Consider the following 22,953-nt stretch of genomic DNA (forward strand, 5'->3'; position numbering starts at 1 on the left):
GTCTTACTGAATGTGTGCCTTTACTCAGCCCTGCCCCGTTTCCTAGGCTCTCCACAGTCCAACCTCTTTGAGCTGCTTTTCCTTCCTTATATGTGCAGCTTTGTCACCTCTGAGCCTCCACATCTGCTGTTCCCCAGCACTCTCCTCGCTTACCTTCTCCACCCTGGCTTACTGCCGATCTGTGTTTAGGCCCTTTGGGAAGCCCTCTCTTTCACCCCGTTCCCCTGGTCTGGCTTGGAAGCCTGTGCTAACCCCTGTCAGGGCACCTTGAAACCCAGGAATGAAAACATGATACTTCTCTCTGGCTGATTTTCTCAGTTGAAGCAAGTCAGGAGTTTTGTTTGTCAGGACTTAGGCAAGCAAAATTCAAAGGAGACTTTTAAAGCATTTTTTATCACTGTTGGTGCTGTTAAGAATTGAGTGTTCTTGTTGAAGAACTGTTTACTGGTTTGGGAGGGCCACAGTTCCAGTCGTGCCGCTGGGCAGAGTACAGTGTGAGCTGGTCATTTCATTGTTCCCTGCCAGTGGGAGCAGCAGGTGTGCGTCCAGAAAGGAACACAAAAGGTTCATCCCAGAGGGTGAAGGTTAAAATCCTTGGGAGTGCATCATGACCGGTATCTGATGCTTCTCATGTCTTGTCCTCTGAGAAGGCCTTCCCATCCCCCAGAGAGGAGGAGCATTTGCTCGCAGGCCCATCGGCAGTGGCTGTGTGTGCCTGTCACTCAGTGAGTGCATTTGTGTTTCGGTACCCTTCTCTCCTCACAGGATGGCAGCTGCCCGGGGGATAGAGGGTTCAGCTGTCATCTATACTGCTGTATTGCAGGGCCTGGCTCAGAGTCGGGACTTGGTAAGTTTGTATTGACTGAATACAAAAGAGATGAAGCCAGACACAGTGTCTCACACCTGTAATCCCATCACTTTGGGAGGCTGAGGCAGGCGGATCACTTGAGCCCAGGAGTTAGCAATATAGTGAAACCGCATCTCTACTAAAAGTACAAAAATTAGTGGGGCATAGTGGCAAACACCTATGGTCCCAGCTACTCGGAAGGCTCAAGTGAAAGGATCTTTTGAGCCTGGGAGGTCAAGTCTGCAGTGAGCTGTGATTGTGCCACTTGCACTACAGTCTGGGTGACAGAGCGAGACCTCGCCCCCCAAAAAAAAAACAAAGAAAAGATGAGAACCAGAGAGATTTGATTTTTAATTTACGTTTTCTGTTGTTTTTTGAGACTGGGTTCCTTCTGTCACCCAGCCTGAAGTGCAGTGGCATGATTTCAGCTTACTGCAACCTCAATGTCCAGTGCTCAGGCATCTCTGTTTCCCAGGTAGCCGGGGCCACAAGTGCATGCCATCACACCCAGCTAATTTTTTTTTTTTTTTTTCGAGACAGAGTCTCACTCTGTCACCCAAGCTGGAGAGTGCAATGGTACTATCTCAGCTCACTGCAACCACTGCCTCCCAGGTTCAAGCAATTCTCCTGCCTCAGCCTCCCAAGTAGCTGGGATTACAGGCACCCACCATCATGCCCAGCTAATTTTTGTATTTTTAGTAGAGATGGGGTTTCGCCAAGTTGGTCAGGCTGGTCTCAAACGCCTGACCTTAGGTGATCTGCCCACCTTGGCCTCCCAAAGTACTGGGATTACAGGTGTGAGCCATTGTGCCCGGCCTATTTTTTAGTATTTTGTAGGGATGGGGGTTCTCTTGTGTTGCCCAGGTTGGTCTCAGACTCCTGAACTCAAGCAGTTCTCCTGCCTTACCCGCCTCCAAAGTAGCCAGCATACCCAGCTCATTTTTAATTCTTTTTTTTTTTTTTTGAGATGGATTCTCGCTCTGTAGCCCAGGCTAGAGTGCAGTGGTACAGTCTCGGCTCACTGCAACCTCCACCTCCCAGGTCCCGGTTCAAGCAATTCTCCTACCTCAGCCTCCCAAGCAGCTGGAATTACAGGCATGAGCCACCATGCCCGGCTAATTTTTGTATTTTTTAGTAGAGACGGGGTTTCACCATGACCAGTCTGGTCTTGAACTCCTGACCTTGTGATCCACCCGCCTTGGCCTCCCAAAGGGCTGGGATTACAGGTGTGAGCCACTGCGCCTGGCCTTAATTCTTTTGAAAGACGGGTCTCACCCTGTTGCCCAGGCTACTCTCAGCTCCTGGGCCCAAGGGATCCTCCACCTTGGCTTCCTAAAGTGTTGGATTACAGACAGGTATGAGCCACTGCTCCTGGCTGAGATTTAATTTTTTCAAAATAACAAGACTGCTATAGACATTGCTAGAGAAGAAAGCTGCTGTGACTTTGCGTCTTCAGGTGTTATGTGTGTGCCTGCATGATCTGCTGCAGCCCCAGGGGCAAGTGTTCTATCTTCTCAACTGTGAGACTTTTTGAGTGTCCCCTCATTAATGCATTTGGTTTCTCAGAGGAGGTTCTGTTCGTTGATATTCATCTTGAAGATAATTTAGGATTCCAGGAATTTCTTTTGGAATCCTAACCCTGAAGTCCCCCTCCTCCCCCCACAACTAATCATGAGCCCAAAGGAGGAGGAAGAGGAAATTTGAACCTTCACCACCCACAGTCTCATTCTTAAACTGAATCAGTAATTGAATGCTATTAAGCAAAATTAATTTCCCTCCTGTAGGAAGGTTTATGATGAATGAAAGGATTGCTGATCTGGCAGGGAGCCAGGCTTCCCTCTGCTCATCAATATTTCAGAGCCACAGGCAGTGTCAGGAAGGTAGCTGTCCTGGCTTGTCTGACCTTGAGCATGCATGAAGATAGGATCTGGCCAGGGAGGTTGTACTGAAAGGGCTTATTACAAGTCACTTAATGATAACTTCAGTGAAATTTGCAAAATTCACCTGTGGGCTAATTGAATTTACACCCTCAGCTAGTGGAAGGCTCCCCCAGCTGATTCTCTGGGACCAACTTGAGACTAGTCCCAGTGGAGGTCACAGCTCTGTGCAGAGCTGAAATGTTTAATGCTGGCTCTCTGGGGGGAAACATTCCTGATTTGTAGCATCTGCCAATTCCTGTGATGTCAGTATACTCCCACCATAGCCAGGTTACAGCTGCTGACCCTGGGAATCGCTGGAGCAAGTCAGCTCCAGCTCACGTCTGGGGCCATGCTGCTCCCACATTTTTTCCTGGTGATTGGAGGAGAGCCTACGCAGTGGACGTGATTCCAGAGAGATGATGTGGTACTCATCTGCATTAGAGGTGGCCTCTTGACTGAGAGGGTGCCTGAATGAGGCTTGCTTTTAAAAATGAGAAGTTAATGAGCTCTTCATTTTCTTTCTTCTTTCTAGCTGCCATTAACTTAGCAAAGCTGAAACTTTTCAGGCATTATTACGTCTTGGTAAGTAAAAAAAAAATAATCTATAAATAAAATCAATTCAAAGAGTAGAGCAAGTGAACTTCCAAAGAATTGGTGAAAGCACAAGATGTGCCACGTGGAGCTGACTGGTGTGGCTTTTCTTTCTTTTCTTTTCTTTTTTTGAGACAAAATCTCACTCTGTCACCCAGGCTGGAGTGCAGTGGCACAATTTCAGCTCACTGCAACCTCCACCTCTCGGGTTCAAGCGATTCTCCCTGCCTCAGCTTCCCAAGTAACTGAGATTACAGGCGCCTACCATTACACTCGGCTAATTTTTGTATTTTTAATAGAAACAGGGTTTCACCATGTTGCCCAGGCTGGTTTCAAACTGCTGAGCTCAAGAGATCCACCTGTCTTGGCCTCCCAAAGTGCTGGGATTACAAGCAGGAGCCACTGCACCTGGCCACTATTTTTATTCATTTAGAAAAATGGGCTCACACTATCATGTTCTTCTGCAGCCGTTTTTGTTTTAGTCATTTGAGAAAACCAGTTATATATTGTGTTACTAAATTTTCGTTAAGAACAGAAAAATTAAGATGATTGTTTTAAAACCTTAGAAACAGTACTCTGAGGGACATGAAAAGTTGTATTAGCTGGCACCAAGAGACGGAGCTTGCTAGAAATTGTTAGGATCATAGTTTCTTGGAATATAGAAGGCACAGGCCTCCCAGAGTTAGTTTGCTTCCTGCCTCTTACAAGAACACTTCAAGTCTCCCCTCTGGGGGTTTGCCATTGTCACTTCGGACAGTTCCTTTGCTCACGCAACAGCAGACTTCAGTGGTAGAGAGCGATGCAAGAGCAGACACTCCACTTGGGGTTGCTTTTTTCTCTTTTCTTTCCTGTGGATTTTATGTCATCCACCAAACAGGCACAGGTCATCACAGAAAACCTCTCTGATTGCATGTGGTGAGAATGAGTGGTCCTTGACGGCCAGGCCAAATGAACTTAGTCCCCATACACAGGCCATGCTCTACTGGCCAGCACAATTGAGTCCTTATCACCGCAAGGAGAAATGAAGGCATCCTCCCTTGCTAAAGAACTTGGTAGTATTTGTACTTCTGTGAGTGCGGACCACGAAATACTTACAGCATCTGCCAGTGAAGAAGTCAGTAATTTTTCTTTGTTGCTGTATTTCGCTCTCATTACCGTTAAATATTCCTCAAAGCCTGAGAATAAGAAATACAGTCTTTGGAGACTGAAATCAAGGGCGTATGTCTGTGGATAGGGTGAGGAAGGGTTAATAACAACCCGACTGAAGTGTCTTGTGCTCCCCGTGGTGTGTGGCTGTTACCAATAACTTGGTCAGGTAGAGAAAGTGAGAAATTCTTTCAAGTGTAACCAGCAGAGTAGCCATGTCTCTCCACTGCATGTATTAATTCACACTATACATGTCACATGCTTTTCTTTGAGTGAATCTGTTTTCTGTTTCCTAGTTCATTTGTGAAAGAAAATTGTTAAAAGTGGTGTCCTGACTTTTATGTTGATTTGATGTCCTCTCTCCTCTTCATACAGATTGTGTGTTACATATACTTCACCAGGATCATTGCCTTTCTCCTCAAGCTTGCTGTTCCATTCCAGTGGAAGTGGCTCTACCAGGTATGCTGCTCACAGGCATAATGCCTGTGAGCAGGATAAAGTCTTGAAGTGTAACTTAACGGTTCTTACTAATTTGTCTGGGAATGACCACTAAGACCTTCCATCTCTTCTTTTTTTAACCTTTTTTTAATATTTATTTTTTAGTTTTTGAGACAGGGCCTCACTCCGTTACCCAGACTGGAGTGCAGTGGCGCGATCTCAGCTCACTGCAACCTCCGCCTCCTGGGTTCAAGCTATTCTCCTGCCTCAGCCTCCCGAGTAGCTGGGATTATAGAGGTGTGCCATCACGCCCGCCTAATTTTTGTATTTTTAGTAGAGACGGGGTTTTGCCATGTTGGCCAGGCTGGTCTTAAACTCCTGACCACAGGTGATCCACCCATTTTGGCCTCCCAAAGTGTTGGGATTACAGACGTGAGCCACCGAGCCCAGCCTCCTTCCATCTCTTCTGGTCTATAATTGAGATGATCTGTTTGTCCAGAAATGCTGCTGGATTCCATGCGGAATCTGAAAATAATTGCATTCTTTTAGTTTTTAGTCTTAGAAGTCTGAAGAGAAAAGCTTCAGGCAGAGAAAGATTTACCCTGAATAATTAGAACTTAGATGAGATGGGGTCTTTTCCTTTAGTTACAAGGGCTTAGAGTAATTAGAATCAGGCTTCCCTTTCTTTGCCCATTTTATTATTTCAGTAATAAAGTATCTTTGCAATAAACTAGAACTAGCTTAACTACTAGCGTAAGCCACCAAGTGACTTTTTCTTGCGTGCTGTAGGGACTATGGGAGGATGTGGGTATGTGATGCGCTCTTAAAAGCTACCAGTGAAGACCCGTTAAAGCAAAGCAGAGCACGGACTCTGAAGTGTCATCCCTGGGCAGAATGCTCCTAGTTGAGGCTTTAGCAGGTCTAAGGAAAATGCCCTGTAGCAGGAACTGGCATTTGAGTGAAGAACCAGTGAGTGGTGGGTTGTGGGGAAATATATCCGTTTGTTTAGTTCCATTGCTTTCTGAAGAACAGTGTTGCTAATCTCTTTATTTTGGGTGGTTTTTAAACTTGCAGCTCCTGGATGAAACAGCCACACTGGTCTTCTTTGTTCTAACGGGGTATAAATTCCGTCCAGCTTCAGATAACCCCTACCTACAACTTTCTCAGGAAGAAGATGACTTGGAAATGGAGTCTGTGTAAGAAATCTTTCTTCGCTCTTCCTTAGCCCTGACCCTTCTGCCTAACTAAAAGCAGCACAGTGTGAATCGGGCCAGCTGCTCTCTGCATTTCGTGGCTCCAGGGGTGATTCCTCTCTTTTTAGCGGAAGAAAATGGACACTGGAGCCCCAGGCTCTCTTACCTAGTTTGAAATATAGTAACTGCCAGGCCTTGCCGGGTCTTGTCAGGGATGATGAAACTTGCCATCTACTGAGCATCACTGGAGCCTGCTTCCAAGAACTTGGTGGCAAGGACTTAGGGATATGCATGGCCCGTTCACGAGGGAGAACAAGGAGCCCACTTTCTGTCAGGCACTTATGTCTGAAAATGGAATCTTCTGAGTCATCTCTGAGTCTGCTAATGATCCTCAAACATCCTCTATCGTCAGATAACTACGTGGCTTTTCACAGCACAGTGACTTTGACCTATATTCGAGCACTAATCCGAGTCACGGAGTGAGTGATTCTAGGGTCCTATTTTTTTGGAAAGGGCAGTCATTGTCTGGAAAAATGAATAGCGATTAAGCATATTTGCTTGTTAACTCTGAAATGTGATAAGCCAGGTCAGTTGCTGTGTTTGATGATTAGCCTAAGGCGGAGTGTTCTCTTCTTGTTTCACTGGTATTGTGTTCTGCCCCCAGCCCTGGCAGCCTTTGAATTCTTCTCAGTTTGGAGGCTGAGGCTGGCCCATGCTAGGCTCTGCTTGGCTGTCAGCAGGTCAGGCAGTGTGGGACAGCTTTCTGTGCTCAGCTCCATGGCAACAGTACATGGAAGGCAGGTCCTGCTAAGGGCCCCAAACAGCCTCTCCCCATGCAGAAAAGACAGTGGAGAGGCGTGCAGGAGGACCATCAGCTGCCTTTCCCACGAGCAGCAGGATCTCAGCAAGTGTCTCTTGGTTGAAGAGGCACACACATGTCAGTCTGGTAACCAGCAGCATCAGGAAATAACCTAAAATATGTGTGTGTCATTCCCCTGCTGGGAGCCTTGAGCTTGGTGGCTCAGCGTTCTGCGGGCTTCCTCCGATAGGCAGCTAGAAGCCGAATGGCTGGGTCACAGCATCTTCTCCTTTACACTGTTGCACTCCACAGTGGTCTTGGGGTGCCCGCTGCCCACACCCTTTCCCTCAGCCATCACCTCTTGGAGCCTGGATACATTATGAAGGTCTTTTTGTTTCATGGCAAAAAAATTTTTTTTAATTTTGTATTGGTGCTTGTTTTCTCTCTGACAGTGCGGACCATGCGGCTGCCCTCAGTGCAGCCATTACCCCACCAGTCCTGCCACAGCTTCTCTGTCTGGGCCTGGGAATGAGGGCACAGTCCAAAGTAACACTGACTTTCTGTCTCTTTCCCCTCCTGTTTCTTTGACCATCTCTCTTTAGGCCTACCAGTTTCGGCAACAGAAGTTATCAGTAAATAATCAGCAAGTTAAAAGTATTGGATGTGATTTCTATTATCAAACTTAGTAGCTGCCGCCTAGGCTCTGTGTATCCTCAATGATCTGAATGACTTGTCATCTTGAGGAGTGAGAATGGAAAGAAATGTTTGGTGTGTGGGTTTCTGGCCAGGAGGTTTTCTCCCTGGGGTTCCATTCCAGAATGCTGTCCGCATGATTGCTGTTCATCCCTCACAGGTTCCTGCATTCTCTCGGGTGGGTGGGGAACAAACGTGGAAACAGGGATTGGAGACTAATAGAATTGTCTCTTCACCTGTCGCCCCACATTTCCCGAAAACACTTTTTAGTTAGAGAAACGGATGTATCCATGGACCACTTAGGCCCAAGCCACATTTGATCACAGTCTTGCGTGGCAGAAGAAACCTGTGTCCCAGTCAGCACTTTTGATTGCAAGCACAGAGACTTGGGGCTTTGCGAGGAAAGGGGGTTACAGTTTCGATGTCAAGGAAAGAATGCTTGTCTGTGGCGTAGTTGCTGATCGGATGTTGGCCCTTCAGCTGTTTGCCTCTTAAGTGCTTGCACCAAAACTAGGACACCCATTGAGGTGCCTGCGAAGCTGCTGAAGCCCCACCACCATGTGTCTCTGCTGGGGAGGCTTTCAGGTGTTTATCTGACCCAGGTTTCTCTTCTCCCTGCAACAGAGCTTGAGCCCCTGGGAGCATTGCCGGCACCCCGTCTGCAGAGGACTAGCCAGGATTCCCCACAGCATGAGTTCCCAAGTGTTCAGCTTCCCAGAGGCTTGCTGGGCAAACAGGCTGCAGTGCCCACCCTACCCTGGGTATCTGCCATCAGCTTTCTTCCTCTCCTTGAGTTCATTTCTGCCGCTCCCAGTCCTGGCCACATGCTGAAGCTCCCTGTCACCTGCCCTGCCTTTGATACCCTCCTGTGCTCCCACACACCCTTAATTTCTGTTCTCCCTCTTCTCACTCCCAGGACTCACCCTCACCCAGCCTTGGGCTGCCGCTGCCCCTGGCCCCTCCTGAATGCCAGGTGCCTCTGTCCTCCTGCTCCCTGTCACCTCAGACTTGAAGTGGCACTCTTCCTGTTTCACACCAAGCTGGCCCCGCCCCGGCATTCCCACAGGCCTTGGCGGCACTGACATCTGCCCAGTCTCCCGCAGCCATGGCTGAAACACCTCCCTCTTGCTCAGCCCGTGTGGAGCACTGATCATCACATCCTGAAGGCCTCACTTTGTGCCTCTCACCCCAGCCCCACCCTGCCTCTTTGTCTTGTGCCTGGGGTTTGTGGTGGCTGACCTCTTCACCCCTGATCCTCTCCCCTTCCTCTCCATCCTTTTATTCCCTGGAGACAGGGTCTCACTCTGTCACCTAGGCTGGAGTGCAGTGGCACTATCACAGCTCACTGCAGCCTTGACCTCCCTGGGCTCAGGCAGTCTTTCCACCTCAGCCTCCTCAATAGCTGGGACCACAGACGCGCGCCACCATGCCCAGCTAATGTTCATGTGTTTTTTTGGAGATACAGGGTTTTGCTCTGATACCCAGGCTGCTCTCAAATTCCTGGGCTTAAGCCATCCTCCTGTCTCAGCCACCCAAAGTGCTGGGAATGCTGGTGTGAGCTGCCTTGGGAATACAGGTGCACCGGCCCGTCCTGTCTGTTCTGCTGAGCTCTAGAATCACCTGTAGAGTGTTTTTGCAGTGCTGGCTTCCTGGCTGCGCCCCTGGAGACTTGGATTTTTCACTTCAGAATCTGTGCTTTTCTCACTCCCAAGGGCAGGCTGAGTAGGAGGCAGGGCTGAGAACCCTTGGAGTAAGAATCAGGGTCATCCTTGGGTGTCCAGGCAGACTGGGCCCTCGACAGCCCTGCCATCCTGTGTCCACCCATGCCTCTCTTCCTGCCACTTTCCTTTTCACACTGGCTGGAGCTATTAAACATATATACTGTAGGCCAGGTGCGTTGGTTCATGCCTGTAATCCCAGCACTTTGGGAGGCTGAGGCAGGTCGATCACGTGAGGTCAGGAGTTCGAGACCAGCCTGGCCAACATGGTGAAACCCCTTCTCTACCAACAATACAAAAATTAACTGGGCATGGTGGCACAGGCCTATAATCCCAGCTACTCAGGAGGCTGAGGCAAGAGAATCACTTGAACCCTGGAGGCACAGGTTGCAGTGAGCCGAGATCGCGCCATTGCACTCCAGCCTGGATGACAGCGAGACTTCATCTCAAAAAATAAAGTAAAATAAAATAAAAATATATATATACTGCGACTACTTAGCATTCCCGGACTTTCTGGGAAAGGTCCTGGGTTTTTCCTCCATGCTTTTTGCTTGTTATATTTCTTTTTTTTTCTGGCTTTTATATTTCCTCTTCCTGACTTCCTCCCATCCATCTTGGGGCTAGCTCCTCTGTGTCTCATGACAGGCTTCCTGGCTTCTCAGTTTCCCAGTGGAGGGGATTCTTCTCAGCCCAAGCCATCACCCAGCTCAGTTCCCAGCACTCCTGTCTGTTGGAAGCCGCCTTGCAGTGTCGTTCTGGAAGATCATCTCTCCCCCGCTGCGCTGTGGGCCCCCTGAGGGCAATAAGTCCATTTTTTTCCCCTCTGTGACCTAGCACAAGGCCTGTCTTGAAGAATGAAAGTTGTTTTCTCTCTTGGCCCACCATGTGGAGAGGAGTATTTTCGTAGAGAAGGACAAGTAGAACACGTTTTCCCAAGTCTACTGTCAGGGCCGTACCCGGGTCACAGGGAAGATGCTTTACCGCTTAGTGTCACTGAACTGCTTGTCCTTTTTAACAAGACTCAGGGATCATGGGACAGTGCATGATTACTGGAGTGTTTCTGGAAGACATGGGGTCGCATTTCTTTGTGGTCTAAGTAGCTGTGGAGTGGCACGGGGGCTACTGGAGGGCTCAGGGCAGGGGGTTCTCTGGCTGGTGCAGAGGCCCCACCTCCTATGTCCTCATCTAGAGAAGGTCCCTTCAGGAGCAGCCCTGTGCACATGGATCCCTCCTTGGGGGAGTGTGTTCCTAAGGAGGCCAGGCCTGAGACAGGAGCCAGCTGGCAGGAAGTGACACTGGGCAGCTTCAGCTGAGGCATGTTCCTTCATCTTGGGGTATGCTTTTAGACTCACAGCATCTGTGGGATCCGGCCACACGCCTAGTCCCAACTTTGCTGTAAGTACAAATAACCAGTGAGTCTGAAGGACTCATTTGAGGAAGGTCTCAACCCGGGGGTGGGGGAGGGATTCTTTGAGCTTGGGTGCGGTAGCACCTTGGTGGCAAGAATGAAGAGACGAGGAAGAGGGGGTGGTTTTCTTCTTTTACCCCATCCAAACATTTACTCACCATGAGGTCCAGCTGCATGCACTCTAGACGGGTCACATATTTGTCACCATTTGTAGGGGAAGGGGTGAGGTAGTTGGCAGGGGGATGGGTTGGGTCCTTGGAGAGAGTCTGTTGAGTTAGTTGATTGATTTTACTGCTGAGGAAATTTCTTTTGGTCCACAGCAGGGGAGCATAAGCTCTCCTTGTTTCGTAGAGTACAAGGGAGATGATGGGCCCAGTGGCTTTGGACCCAGTATCTCTCCCTAGTTCTCCCCATACTTAGAGAGCCCCACAGACCAACCTACCTTCTGTGAGGCAAGAGATTATCCTCTCGAGAAGGTGGGGCCTGTGCATGTGATTGCTTCTGATGGAAAGAGCTGCCTTGCTTAGCTCCTCACGCCCTGTGAGACCAGCGATCTTCCATTCTTAATTCTCGAATTCAGTGAATGGCTCCATGGAGCTTCCTCAGAGCCAGGCACCAGCAGACAGAGCCCTGGGAGCTCACAGAGTGGAGGCCGAGGCCATGCACCGATGCACAGCCACATGACCTGGTCCCAGCCTAAGAAGAAGACAGCCAGTTCTCTGTCTGCAGTGGCCAAAGAATCTGTGGTCCTAGAAGGTTTCTCTAAACCTGTGATTCTGTCCCCTGGCTCAGAAATGATCCATTGTGGCTGGTTATTAAAATGTGTGATTGGCTAATGAGCTTTCTTTTCTGAATGTCAATTAAGACTCAGATTTCAGTCTCGTAACCATAACTGTCACATATCTGTGCACCACAAAAATGACACAAGCTGTGACAAAAAGATTCATGATGATTGTAATAATGATAGCTGGTGTTTACTGATTAGGCACTTTGGAGAATCTTGTTTTCCCTCATGACAGTTCTGAAAAGTTGAGAATTATTTATTATACTTAAGCATAGAGAGGTCAAGGGACTTGGCCAAGGTTATACAGGCCAGGAGATTTCAAACTTAGATTTCTGTGTTTCAAAAACTAACACCCATTATCAGTCCTAACCACCGTGCTGTGGTGGAGACGGCCTTTTACACTAAGAGACTGTGAGATGTTCCTTATCTTCTTTTTCTTTCCTTGTTTAGCGTGACGACATCTGGGGTGATGGAAAATATGAAGAAAGTCAAGAAGGTGACCAACGGCTCCGTGGAGCCCCAGGGCGAGTGGGAGGGCACCGTGTGACGGAGTCGACCTTGAGGATGGCACTGTCCAAGGAAACTTTTATTCATAGTCCTATTGGAGAGTGAGAGCAGCTCCTACAGTGAACTATTGGCACCTCCGACAGTGACGCCAGGGCACATGGCTGGGAGCACAGTGCGGCGGAAACCTGACTTTGTACTCTTCTTTTATGGAAACTGGATCTGTGGCTGGTTAGAGGCAGCTGGAGTCCTCCTTCAGGTGGGAATGGGAAGAGGGGCACAGAGAGGAGGAGAAAAGGAATCACTCATTTTCAATTTAGTTTCTTTTTTTCTTCTTCATTTGGGAGCTCTGAGGTGTATTGTGACCCCACGTGTGGGGCAGTGGTGAGGACGGCAGGTGGAGGGGGAAGGAGGGTGCGAGGTGTCTGTCTGATGCTTTAGAAAATGTCTATAAGGACACCGGGACTTAGGAAGGAGGAAGGGGAGGGTGCCATTGCCTCTTCAGGAGACAAACATGAATGAAAACAGGTGATTTTAGAAAGCAAATCAAAACCCAGCTTCAGATGTAGCACCTACCCCAGGATTCCTGCCCTGAGCATTTCCCAGACCCTGAGAGTGACTGGGCCGGCTGCTCCTGAGGCCCAGTGGCCTTTCCAGCAGGAATAGGAGGCTATGATGTCACTGTCAAGTCATGCCTGTGGCACAGTCCAGGTGGTGGGAGGGGGTTTTCTGATTTGAGATGTTGCCTGATGGATGGAAAGAAACATTTTTAAACTCAAAAACATTAGCCTGGGGAGTTCCCTGGATGTCCACTCCCTGACTGCCCAGAGCACCCCATTTCGTTTTCCCTTCACGCCTGTGGCTGTTTTGTGTGATCAGAATTTGGGAGGAAATGGAAAGGAGTTTTCTTTAAGGAGCAGCCGGGGCAGAATAGGTCGTATTTAAGCCAGTACTTAAGTCCAAGCAAATCATCCCCATTAAAAAGCTGCTTCTGTAAGCTAGTAGGATTTCTAAATAGATGAATGCAACAGACTTGGTCCCCATAGTCCAAGAGCGTGTATGTGAAGAAAGGGAGCACGATTCAACATTTTCACTCAGGGATTTGGGGATGGTGAACTATTTCACAGAAATGCAGTGAAGTTCCCTCCACACTTTCAGAGCCTGGGAATAAACACAGAGCTGCCTAAAGTGAGCAGTATTGCAGCTAGAGAAAAAAGCATTTGATTAGTGTGACAAGCTCAGAAGGTCCTTTGTGACTGAGGGCTTAAAAGGAGACCAAAACATGGCCCCATCAGGGATGCTTCTTAATGCCTGGGGGGCCAGCTAGGTAGGGTTGCTTCCAGAAGCTGGAGCCCACCCCTGCCTGGGCTTGTCAGAGAGCCACACCTGTAGGGGGAACCGGACCTAGGGGGGTGATAGTTGTGGTCTCTGGGAGTTGTTTTCTCACCTCTAGCTTGGGTCAGTGAGAAACCACAGGGCATGAGGTCGCACTCACTGTCACGGGTTTGGGAACCTGAAAAAGTCTCCATTCAGAAAACGGTTGGTTTCCGTCTCCCATGCCATTTTCTCTTCCTGAATGACTAATGAGGAAGCGGGTGTTCTTTTTCTGCACTTTGGTTCGCCATCTGGGTGCTGTAGGGTGCTCTGGAGGTGCGGGCTGCCTTCTGAGGCAGGTGCTTCTGGAGGCTGCTGTGGAGGACTAGCACACCCCTCCCCAGGCCACGGCTGCTCACCTGTCGGCAGGTGTTTTAGGGAGGCATCCGTGTCTTTCCAACTTCAGGAGAAGAGTAAACGTGCCCTAACTGTTCACTTCCGGACCCTTTTAAAGTTAACTCGGGACTGGACTGTGTGACAGGGAGTTGGAGGGGGAGGATGGGAGTCTTTTTAACACTTGGTTTTCCTGTGCAGAAACACAATACCAGTTTTTACAGGAATGGGTCGCAGTCTGTGCCTGCCAAAGCCCCCCTCAGTCCTTCCCTCAGAGGGACACGTTTGCTGTTTCTCCCACAAGCAGAAGTTGTTGATGAGGTGATAGACTCCTTGGCAAGAACGAAAGGTGTGATGAAACCTCCCTGCTCGGAAGGGTCTCCGTGGAGGTGTCCTTATTTCACTTGCTGGGTTTTGCCAGCAAGGAAGCCAGGAAGTGGAGGAGCCAGAGGGAGGCAGGAGTGTGTGGACAAGCGCTGGAGCCTCAGCCATCAGACTGGCACGGGAAGGCCAGCCTTGGGTGTTCAGATCCCACACATATGTCTGGGCTCACTCACAGCATGGCGAGTGTCTGCAGTGCTAGTCCTGACCCTTCTGGAACAGCAGTGGACAGATGAGGTAAGACTGTGTTTCAGAAACAAAGATGGCCACAAGCCTTCCTAACAAACAGGTCACCTGGCTGTGTCTGTATTATAACTGGTAAAAGGCTTCAAGTCAGATTGATGATCAAGAAAAGTCAAAACCCCAGCCCAGGATTGGTGAAGCAGGTGGTGGTTCTAAGCTTTTAAAAAATTATTTAAGCTCTCCATCCTGTTCTGTGAATGTATCTTCCCTTCTCCTTCACGTCATAGCTGTGACCCACCGTTCATCTCTGTTGTTGCGTGAAGATGACAGGAGTCCAAAGCCCAGTGGCTTCACCAGCTGACAAGCCACCCTCCTGCAGCCTGCGTTTCACGGTCCACTGGCTTCATTGCAATGCGGTGTTTGAACGGTTAAGGCCTTGCAGTATTTCAAGGATTGGGCAAAAACTGTCGGATGCACATAGTGGAGCCATCGTTGGTGTTTATAGCTTTGCTTTATGCTCCTCCTCACTGTTTCTGCCCACGCAAAATAGCCACATTTCCTTTGAGAAATCTGTGTGGACTGAAAGCGCTGCTGGCTGTGAAATTTAATAAAATGTGTATGTTTCGCCGGAAAATTATTTCTTGGACAATAAGAACAGTCACTGATCTCTTAATCCTGGCTCTTAACAGTGGCCAAGGACTCCATTGGCCCATTTCTTGGTCCCTCAGTGCTTTAAAATTTAAGTGGCAATGCATTTCATAATGTTGAATATGACTCTGGTGAATTGTAGGAGGCCCTTGTGAGGAGGTGCTTGCTTCAGTGTGAAAGTTGCTCCTGGCCTGAGTCCATTTAGTTTTCTTTCAGGAAACCACTTTCAAGTAAAACATCCAGGGCTTCTCCGCCCTAAACATGTCCAGCCTGCCAAGGCAGCACACAGCCTCCTAAGTCCCCTTCACATGGCTGTTAGGGTGAGAGCTCCTGCAGGATGACCTCATCGCCAGCCCTGTACTCATTCCACACCCTCACTCCCTCTTCCCTCCCCCCTCCCCTCCCTCCCTCCCCCCCTCCTCTTCCTCCTCCTCCTCCTCCTCCATCCCTCTTCCTCCTCCTCCTCCTCCATCCCTCCTCCTCCTTCTCCACCATCCCTCCTCTGCCCTCTTGCTCCCTATGCCTATTGATCCCACATAGGCTCATTATGGGCACACGGGTGAAAGGCTTTGGTGCATTGCAGCATTTTCTCCCAGTGGCTGTGTGAGAGATGCATTTTCTAAGCCAAGGAAAATTTTCTCAAGAGAGTGCATACTCATGCCAGGTATTACTGCTTTGAGCCATATAGGATGGTCTTCCTCCACACTAAAGCTGGTGTCCTGTTTTGGTACTTACAAGAGTCTACTCCAGGCAGCCAGTCCGTGCAGACCGAGGAGGAGCAGAAATGATGCCTGTTGGAATTGCAGGTGGCATTCTGGCCTTCTCCCCATCCTGAAGCATTTTCTTCGAGGAAGGCCCTTAGAACATTAGACAGTCTGCTGAGGTTGTTGGCCCAGCTCCATACACCCAGTAGAACAGCGGAACAGTTCATGCTTTATGCTGCCAAACTGCTGGATTTCAAAGGAAACAGATCCTAGCCCACTCCTCCACCCCTGCTTCCATGCACCGCACTTCACCCCTCTGCTCTTCTCCAACCCACCCCTGGCCTTGTAAGACTGACCGTAAGCTACGTCCAGGATGCCTGTGGCCTGTGGCTTGGTTCTGCCCTTTAGGATTCAGCAAGTCAATGGCTCCCCCGCTGCAGAAGTTAGACTTTGACTTGATACCTCTTGGTGTATCAAAAAGGTATTCATCTGGAATGTACTAAATGTTCTGAAAGACCCGCTCTTCACTCCAATTCTCCCTAGGGTGTTTCTGGCAGGGTGTCTTTAAAAGGCATCTACCTGAATTGACGCTAATACTTGTCACCACCTGGAATGTAGTTATTGGTCGGCAGGCTGAACATACTCCAGATTCCCCAGAGGCCGCTTCTGTAGCCCGGCAGTGCATCTGTACCTCTCTTCATGGTTTATGCTTGAAAAATAGATAACGCTTTTAGATGGCTCACTGTCGGTACCTGGCCCCGCATATCTCAGGCACCGTGTAAGGGAGTGCGCCGCTGAGATGGTGGGGAGGTGAGTGGGCAGGGCTTGGCCCAGCCGTCTCAGGGACCTGCTGGTGGTCTGGCGGCAGGGGATATGCAGGTCGGCCATGTGGGTCGGCGTCCTGGGCAGAGTCAGAAAGGTCAGAATGAAACGGAACAGCTAACTCACCCACAGGACAGCTTATTTTGAGGCAGGGTTTTAGATTTCGGAGGGAGCAGCCAAATGAGATGGTGAACCTTGAGAAGGTCAGCCTTTGGAGCATGTAAGGTACTGTTATAGGGTCCAGAAATCACGTCCAAACGGGGCTTTGACTCTTCCGACAGCTTTTGCAGATTGTACATTACATTTGCCTAGTCATGTGACCTCAAAGAAGTTAATCCAGAAATAGTTTGGTGTGAGGGAGGGCTCGCAGGTCTGTACATAGCATTTGCTTTCCTGGTTAGAGGTTGGGACGCAGAAGCAGTTTCAGTATTTTTTTTTAAACATTAATGATCATTGAAGAGTATTTATGTAAACATATAATGTATAACGGGTGGGGGATCTGATCACGGTGATGTACGGGGTGAATTCTCTTGCCATGTTGCAAATGTGTAAAATAAAGATTACCTGGCAGAACTGTGTGTGTGAGATCTGGGGAATCGCCGGCTCCTGGTGCTTTTCTCTCCTCCACATCCCTCTCATAATCTTTTTCTTTGTGGTTTTTGTTCATTAAATTAGTTAACTGCCGCCCACCAGCTCCTGCTGACAATAGTGACACCTACTAGAGAAGTCCCAGGCATCTCAGCAGATCTGTGGCAGCCACGGTGAAGACCCAGATGACTGAAAAATGTTTGTAGGTTACCGATGTCCGGCTCATGCTGGAGGCAGGCGATGCCTCATGATCTGGTGTCAGGGCGCTGCTGCCATTTGACGGGAGGTGACAGCAGGGGCCTGGGGCAGAGCACACTCTGTGACAGGCAGATGTGAACCTCCTCCTGGCGTCATTATCAGTAGCTCTGTTACCCCACATTGCGAGCAGAGAAATCCAGGATTTTAGACTCAAAGCATTTTTAGAAGTCATTCAGCCCCAAAGCCCGTATTTTACTAAGAATGTTTTAAATTGAGGCATATTTTACCTACAGTAGAATCCATCCTTTTTTTTTTTTTTTCTTGAGACAGTTTTGCTCTTGTTGCCCAAGCTGGAGTGTAATGGCATGATCTCAGCTCACAACAATCCACCTCCAGGGTTCAAGCGATTCTCCTGCTTCAGCCTCCCAAGTAGCTGGGATCACAGGCGTGCACTACCATGCCCAGCTAATTTTGTATTTTTGGTAGAGATGGGGTTTCTCCATGTTGGTCAGGCTGGTCTCGAACTCCTGATCTCAGGTGATCCACCCACCTACAGCCTCCCAAAGTGCTGGGATTACAGGCATGAGCCACCGCACCCAGCCAGAATCCATCCTTTTTAAATGTACAGTTTGTTGCATTTTGACAAATGGATGTAACAGTCCTGAGGCCTCCACCACAGTTGAGATCCAACATCCATCCCCGTTACCCCATGCAACCCCCTTTTGCCCCTTCCCAGTCCAAACTGCCCCCTTTGTGAAACTACCACAGCCCCGGCTCTGATTCTCTCATAGTCCTGTTTGCTTTGTCTAGAACTTCATGTGAATGAAACCATGCCGGGTACCCTCTTTTCGTGTGGTGCTGCTTTCACACAGCATACTGATGTGTGATTCATCCCTCCAAAGCCCTGCCTTCAAAACTACAAAAATTGGGGCCTAAAGAAGGTTCTGCCACTGCCCACCCACATCTTTCCCCCTTTTCCCCGAGCTGGTGTCAGAGCTGAGACAAGAACCCAGGCCTGCTGACTCCAGCCTTGTTGAGATAATAAGGATGAAGTCAAGGGCGTGGCCCAGTGCCCCACATAGGAAGGCCTCAGAAAAATGGGTCTGCTGGTTACTGCCTTTGTGCTTATAAAAATGTGAGCATGGGCCAGGTGCAGTGGCTCATGCCTATAATCCCAGGACTTTGGGAGGCCAAGGCGAGCAGATCACCTGAGGTCAGAAGTTCGAGACAAGCCTGAGCAATATGGCAAGACCCTGTCTCTACTAAAAAACTACAAAAATTAGCTGGGCGTGGTGGCACATACCTGTAGTCCCAGCTGTTTAGGAGGCTGAGGCAGGAGAATCGCTTGAACCCTGGAGGCGGAGGTTGTAGTGAGATGAGATCCCACCACTGCAGTGCAGCCTGGGTGACGAGAACAAGACTCCCATCTTGGGGGGGGAAAAAGTGAGCATGAACCTCAGTTGACCAGATCATAGACTTTCAGAATTAAAAGGAGACAGAACCTTAGGCCAGGTGTGGTGACTCATGCCTGTAATCTCAGCACTTTGGGAGGCTGAGGCAGGAGGATCACAAGAGTTTGAGATGGGTTTGGCCAACATGATGAAACCCCATCTCTACTAAAGATGCAAAATATTAGCCGGGCATGGTGGCGGAAGCCTGTAATCCCAGCTACTCAGGAGGCTGAGGCAGGAGAATCGCTAGAACCGGGGAGGCAGAGGTTGCAGTGAGCCGAGATCGTGTCATTGTACTCCAGCCTGGGTGACAGGGCGAGACTCTGTCTCAAAAAAAAGAAAAGGAGACAGAATCCACGTCCATGGCCAAGGTTTCCCAGATAGTAGTGGTCATGCCCAACCCACAGCTCTTGTCCCTGACTTTCCAGAGGCCTTGCCTGTGCCACAAAGAATGAGCAGGAGCATGGGGTGTCCTGAGAGTGCGAAGCCAGGATTCAGAACCCAGGCTGAGAGACGCCAAGGCAACTCAGGAAGGGGACAGCTGAGAAAACAGGAAGGACCTTGCCGATCATCTAATCCCGTGGTCCTCAAACTTAGCAAGCACCCATGTCCCCCCGGTAGAGTTCCTGGGGGGCCTGAGAATCGGCATTGCTAACACGTGCCCAGCTGGTGCTGACGTGGCTGATCTGGACCACACTAAGAACAGATCCAACCCAGTTCTCTTCCGGAGTCTTGGGCCAGTCTCCAGCTGGCTACAGGGACAGGAGCCCACCTTGCACACAGCTCCTGTGGGACAGAAGTGAGCGGCTCTGTCCTGCCGGGGAGGCACTGCAGTGGGGACCAGGTGAGAGACTGCAGGCAGGTGCTGGCAGAGGCCTGGCTGTCCTGCTGCTCCCCTGAACCGTCCCACGTGGGGCCCCCTTGATGTTCCAGGTCTCTCTGGCCGCTTCCCCCGCTGCTATCGTAGAGCTTTCCCAGTTAGAAACGCAGCAGCTGACTGAGGATGAGCTTGAGAAGCCTCGGTGCCTGTGGGTTTGGCATCAGAAAAGCCCACACCCATGAATCTGACCCGAGCTTCAATAGCTGAGCCTTGCACCCTTCTTGGATCAGTATCATCAGAAAAAGAGCCCCCTGGCACAAAGCAAGTGCTCAGCAAATGAGAGCCCTTCAGTGCCTGTGGCGGGCTGGGCCTCAGCAAAACCACCTCAGAGGGCGATGGGTCATTTCAAGGTCATTTCAGAACATTCCCTCTGCCTTCTCTGTTTGCTGAGCTTTCCATCACTAAGGGCTCTGAGTGCATAGACACCATCCAGCCAGGAGCTCCAGTGTGAGGCTGAGGAGGCCATCCTGCCCTGCTGGCCCCAAAGACATGGGTGTTACCAAGCCTGTGTATTGACTTACTCTGAGTATAAGCACTCACTCTGTACAGCACTGTAGCGGCCTGGGCATCACAGGTGCTTAGTAAATACCGACTGGACACCTGAACCTACACCAGTGCCCCGGGAGGAGCAGTTCTGTCCCAGGTGGTCTGGAAGCCAGCGTGGCGATTGGCAGGCATTGTCAGGGGAGCCAGATGCCTCCGGGGCCGGCCGCTCTCGTCAGCTGCAGCATCTGATTTCTTCTCGTAAAGGAGGCCTGTCAGGTCATTGGTCATCTCCGGCTGGTCCACTCTGATTGGCAGCTGTCATTGCTGGAAAAACATAATTGTCAACAACTCTAGTCTGGTGGGCAAACTCTTTTGAAGTGAGAGAAATAACTAACAGGTCCTGATCATTGAGAGGCTGGGGACTTTCTGCTTGTTCTGATAGTCAGTGCAGACTAAGTCCAGAGCAGATATTGGCTCCAATGTGTGTTTCTGAGAACAGCCCACCGTTCCCAGGCCCCAGGACCCTGGGCAGATCCTCCCTGCCCCTACCTGGGCTCCTTAATTATCGTAGCTGCCGTTGGGTAGCCTGCCTTTCACCAGGAATGTCAGGTCGGCTGACTGGTAGCTGTAGACTCCCTTAGGCTAAATAACAAGGAGGCCCGGTTAGTGGTTACCCTAAGGAGAGAAAGCATGGACTTGCTGGAGGCTGGCATTGGCTTTGCCCTCCTGTAAGCCACTTGCATGATAGGACATTTCTGAGAAATCTGTCCTGAGCCCCTTGGCACCAGCCCACCCACCCCCACGAAGGGAAGCACAGTCAGCAGCTGGGAACTGGATGTTGGGGGGTTGTTGTGACCCACTTGGGAGCTGTACCCTAAACGGCTCCTTCCCAGTTTGCCAAAGGAATGCTGACCTTTGCAAAAACAAGGAAGCTGCTCATTAACACACATCTGCAGGAATGAAGCTTGCACCATTTGTGCATGTCCTTAGACATCACTGCGTCTCTGTCATTCAGAGCCCTGGTTCCGGTTGGCCCCTGCTGCCTCAGGCTGAACATCGTTTAGCACGCACCAGCACGGGCAGGGCCTCAGATGAAATGAGTAAGCCTGGCTCTGCCACATGGGAGAACAGTACTGGGGCAGGGAGCAAGCCACGGGGCGAAGCCATGGGGCACAGCTGAGCGGCAGCACAGCACCTCCTCCCTTCCAGCTCACGCCTGAGCTAGTGGCTTCCTCCACTCCTTCCCTCCACCTTTGCGGAGGTCTCACTGTCTCTCAGTCCCCTCACTCTGCATCTTCGCCCTTTCCACATCACCTGGCCCCTTCCATCAAACAACCAAGCTTGTTCAAGTTTTTCCATTAACAAAAACAAGCTCGACAGCTGCAGCTCCCACCCGCTTCAGAGCTCTCTCTCGGGTCTGCCGATTCATCTTCCAGCCGTCCCCAGTGTGCTGTGGTCTGGTTTCCACCCTGCCACAGTCGGGCTAGAGTTACTCAAAACCTCTGGGAGCCTGGCTATTGTCTTCCTTGACTTTAGCAGCTTGTAACACGGGGGACATTCTTCCCCTCTTGCGACACCCGCCACCACCCCTCATACTCTCCAGCAACCAAATTCAACTTCTTGTGGTTTTCCAGGCTCCCATCCCCCCTTCAGTGCCAGGTCATGGTCTCTGTCCCAGGTCTGACCCTGCCCAGTCTCTCCCACTGTCTGGTTCTCTGACACCCAGGAGTTTATTACAGCCTAACACTGTCCTGAGATCCTCATGGCTCATTCTGCTGCCTCCTGGGCTGAGGATTTTTGTTTGTTTGTTTGAGACAGAGTCTCACTTTGTCACCCAGGCTGGAGTGCAGTGGCACAATCTTGGCTCATTGCAAACTCCCCCTCCTGGGTTCAAGCGATTCTTCTGCCTCAGCCTCTGAGGTAGCTGGGATTACAGGCGCCTGCCACCATGCCTGGCTAATTTTTAGTAAAGATGGGGTTTCACCATGTTGGGCGGGATGGTCTCAATCCGCCTGCCTGGGCCTCCCAAAGTGTTGAGATTACAGGCATGAGCCACCATGCCTGGCCTAATTTTTTGTATTTTTGGACACGGGGTTTCACTGTGTTGGCCAGGCTGGACTCAGACTCTGACCTCGAGTGATCCTTCTGCCTTGGGGTGCTGGGACTACAGGCATGTGCCACTGCGCCCTCTGGGCTGTTTTAAAGGCACATCAAAAGTCATACTTTCAAAATGAAATGACCACGCCCCTCCCTGATCCTGGTTAAAAACAACAAAACAAAACGAAAACACACCTGGCCCTTATCCTGGATACTTCCCTCTCCCTACCTCCACACCGTCCTATGGTTGAAGTCCACCCGCTTCTGTCCCCACTGCTACTGCCCGGGCCAGCCACCCTCATCTAGATGACAGCACCAGCCACCTGCCAGCTGGCAGCCAGGCCTCTAGTCTTGCCCTGCCTGCAGCCTATTTGCCATGTGCTATACTTTTCAAAAGTGCTTGTCCTCTGTGTTAAGTATAGAGATTGCAGAAGTGAGCCAGGAGGGTCCAAGGTCAAGGTGAAAAACAATGGTATTTCTATACGTTTGCAATAAACAGTTTAAAGAAAATAGCTTCATTTACAATAGCATCAAAAAACGAAATAGTAATAAATGTACCAACCACAAAACTTATACTCTGAAAACTGTAACACATTGAAAGAAATTAAAGAAAACCTAAATGGAAAGACATCTCATATTCGTGGATTGGAAGGCAATATTGTTAAGACGACAATACTCCCCAAATTGATCTACACATTCAATGCAATTTCTATCAAAATCCCAGATGGGTTCTTCGCGCAGAATCACAAGCTGAAGTTCATATGCAAA

The 22,953-nt window shown here is 49.8% G+C and overlaps 1 protein-coding gene and 2 pseudogenes across 2 annotated transcripts in view; 2 read left to right on the plus strand and 1 right to left on the minus strand.

Moving 5' to 3' along the window:
* Positions 1 to 17,058, plus strand: part of GPR107 (G protein-coupled receptor 107) — an 80,875-nt gene extending 63,817 nt beyond the window's left edge. Inside the window, exons 15-18 of the mRNA XM_035260357.3 lie at positions 3,299 to 3,348; positions 4,879 to 4,962; positions 6,016 to 6,137; positions 11,987 to 17,058. Coding sequence (XP_035116248.1) covers positions 3,299 to 3,348; positions 4,879 to 4,962; positions 6,016 to 6,137; positions 11,987 to 12,083 — 353 coding nt within the window. The 3' untranslated portion in view covers positions 12,084 to 17,058. The remainder of the gene's footprint in view (positions 1 to 3,298; positions 3,349 to 4,878; positions 4,963 to 6,015; positions 6,138 to 11,986) is intronic.
* Positions 13,663 to 17,058, plus strand: LOC144576880 (uncharacterized; annotated as a pseudogene). The gene has a single exon (XR_013519533.1). The product of XR_013519533.1 is annotated as an uncharacterized LOC144576880 (transcript).
* On the minus strand, positions 16,403 to 20,376 carry LOC118151380 (uncharacterized; annotated as a pseudogene).
* Positions 20,377 to 22,953: the final 2,577 nt, after the last annotated feature.

Source organism: Callithrix jacchus, chromosome 1 (assembly GCF_049354715.1).
Source record: "Callithrix jacchus isolate 240 chromosome 1, calJac240_pri, whole genome shotgun sequence".
NCBI classification, from domain to species: Eukaryota; Metazoa; Chordata; class Mammalia; order Primates; family Cebidae; genus Callithrix; species Callithrix jacchus.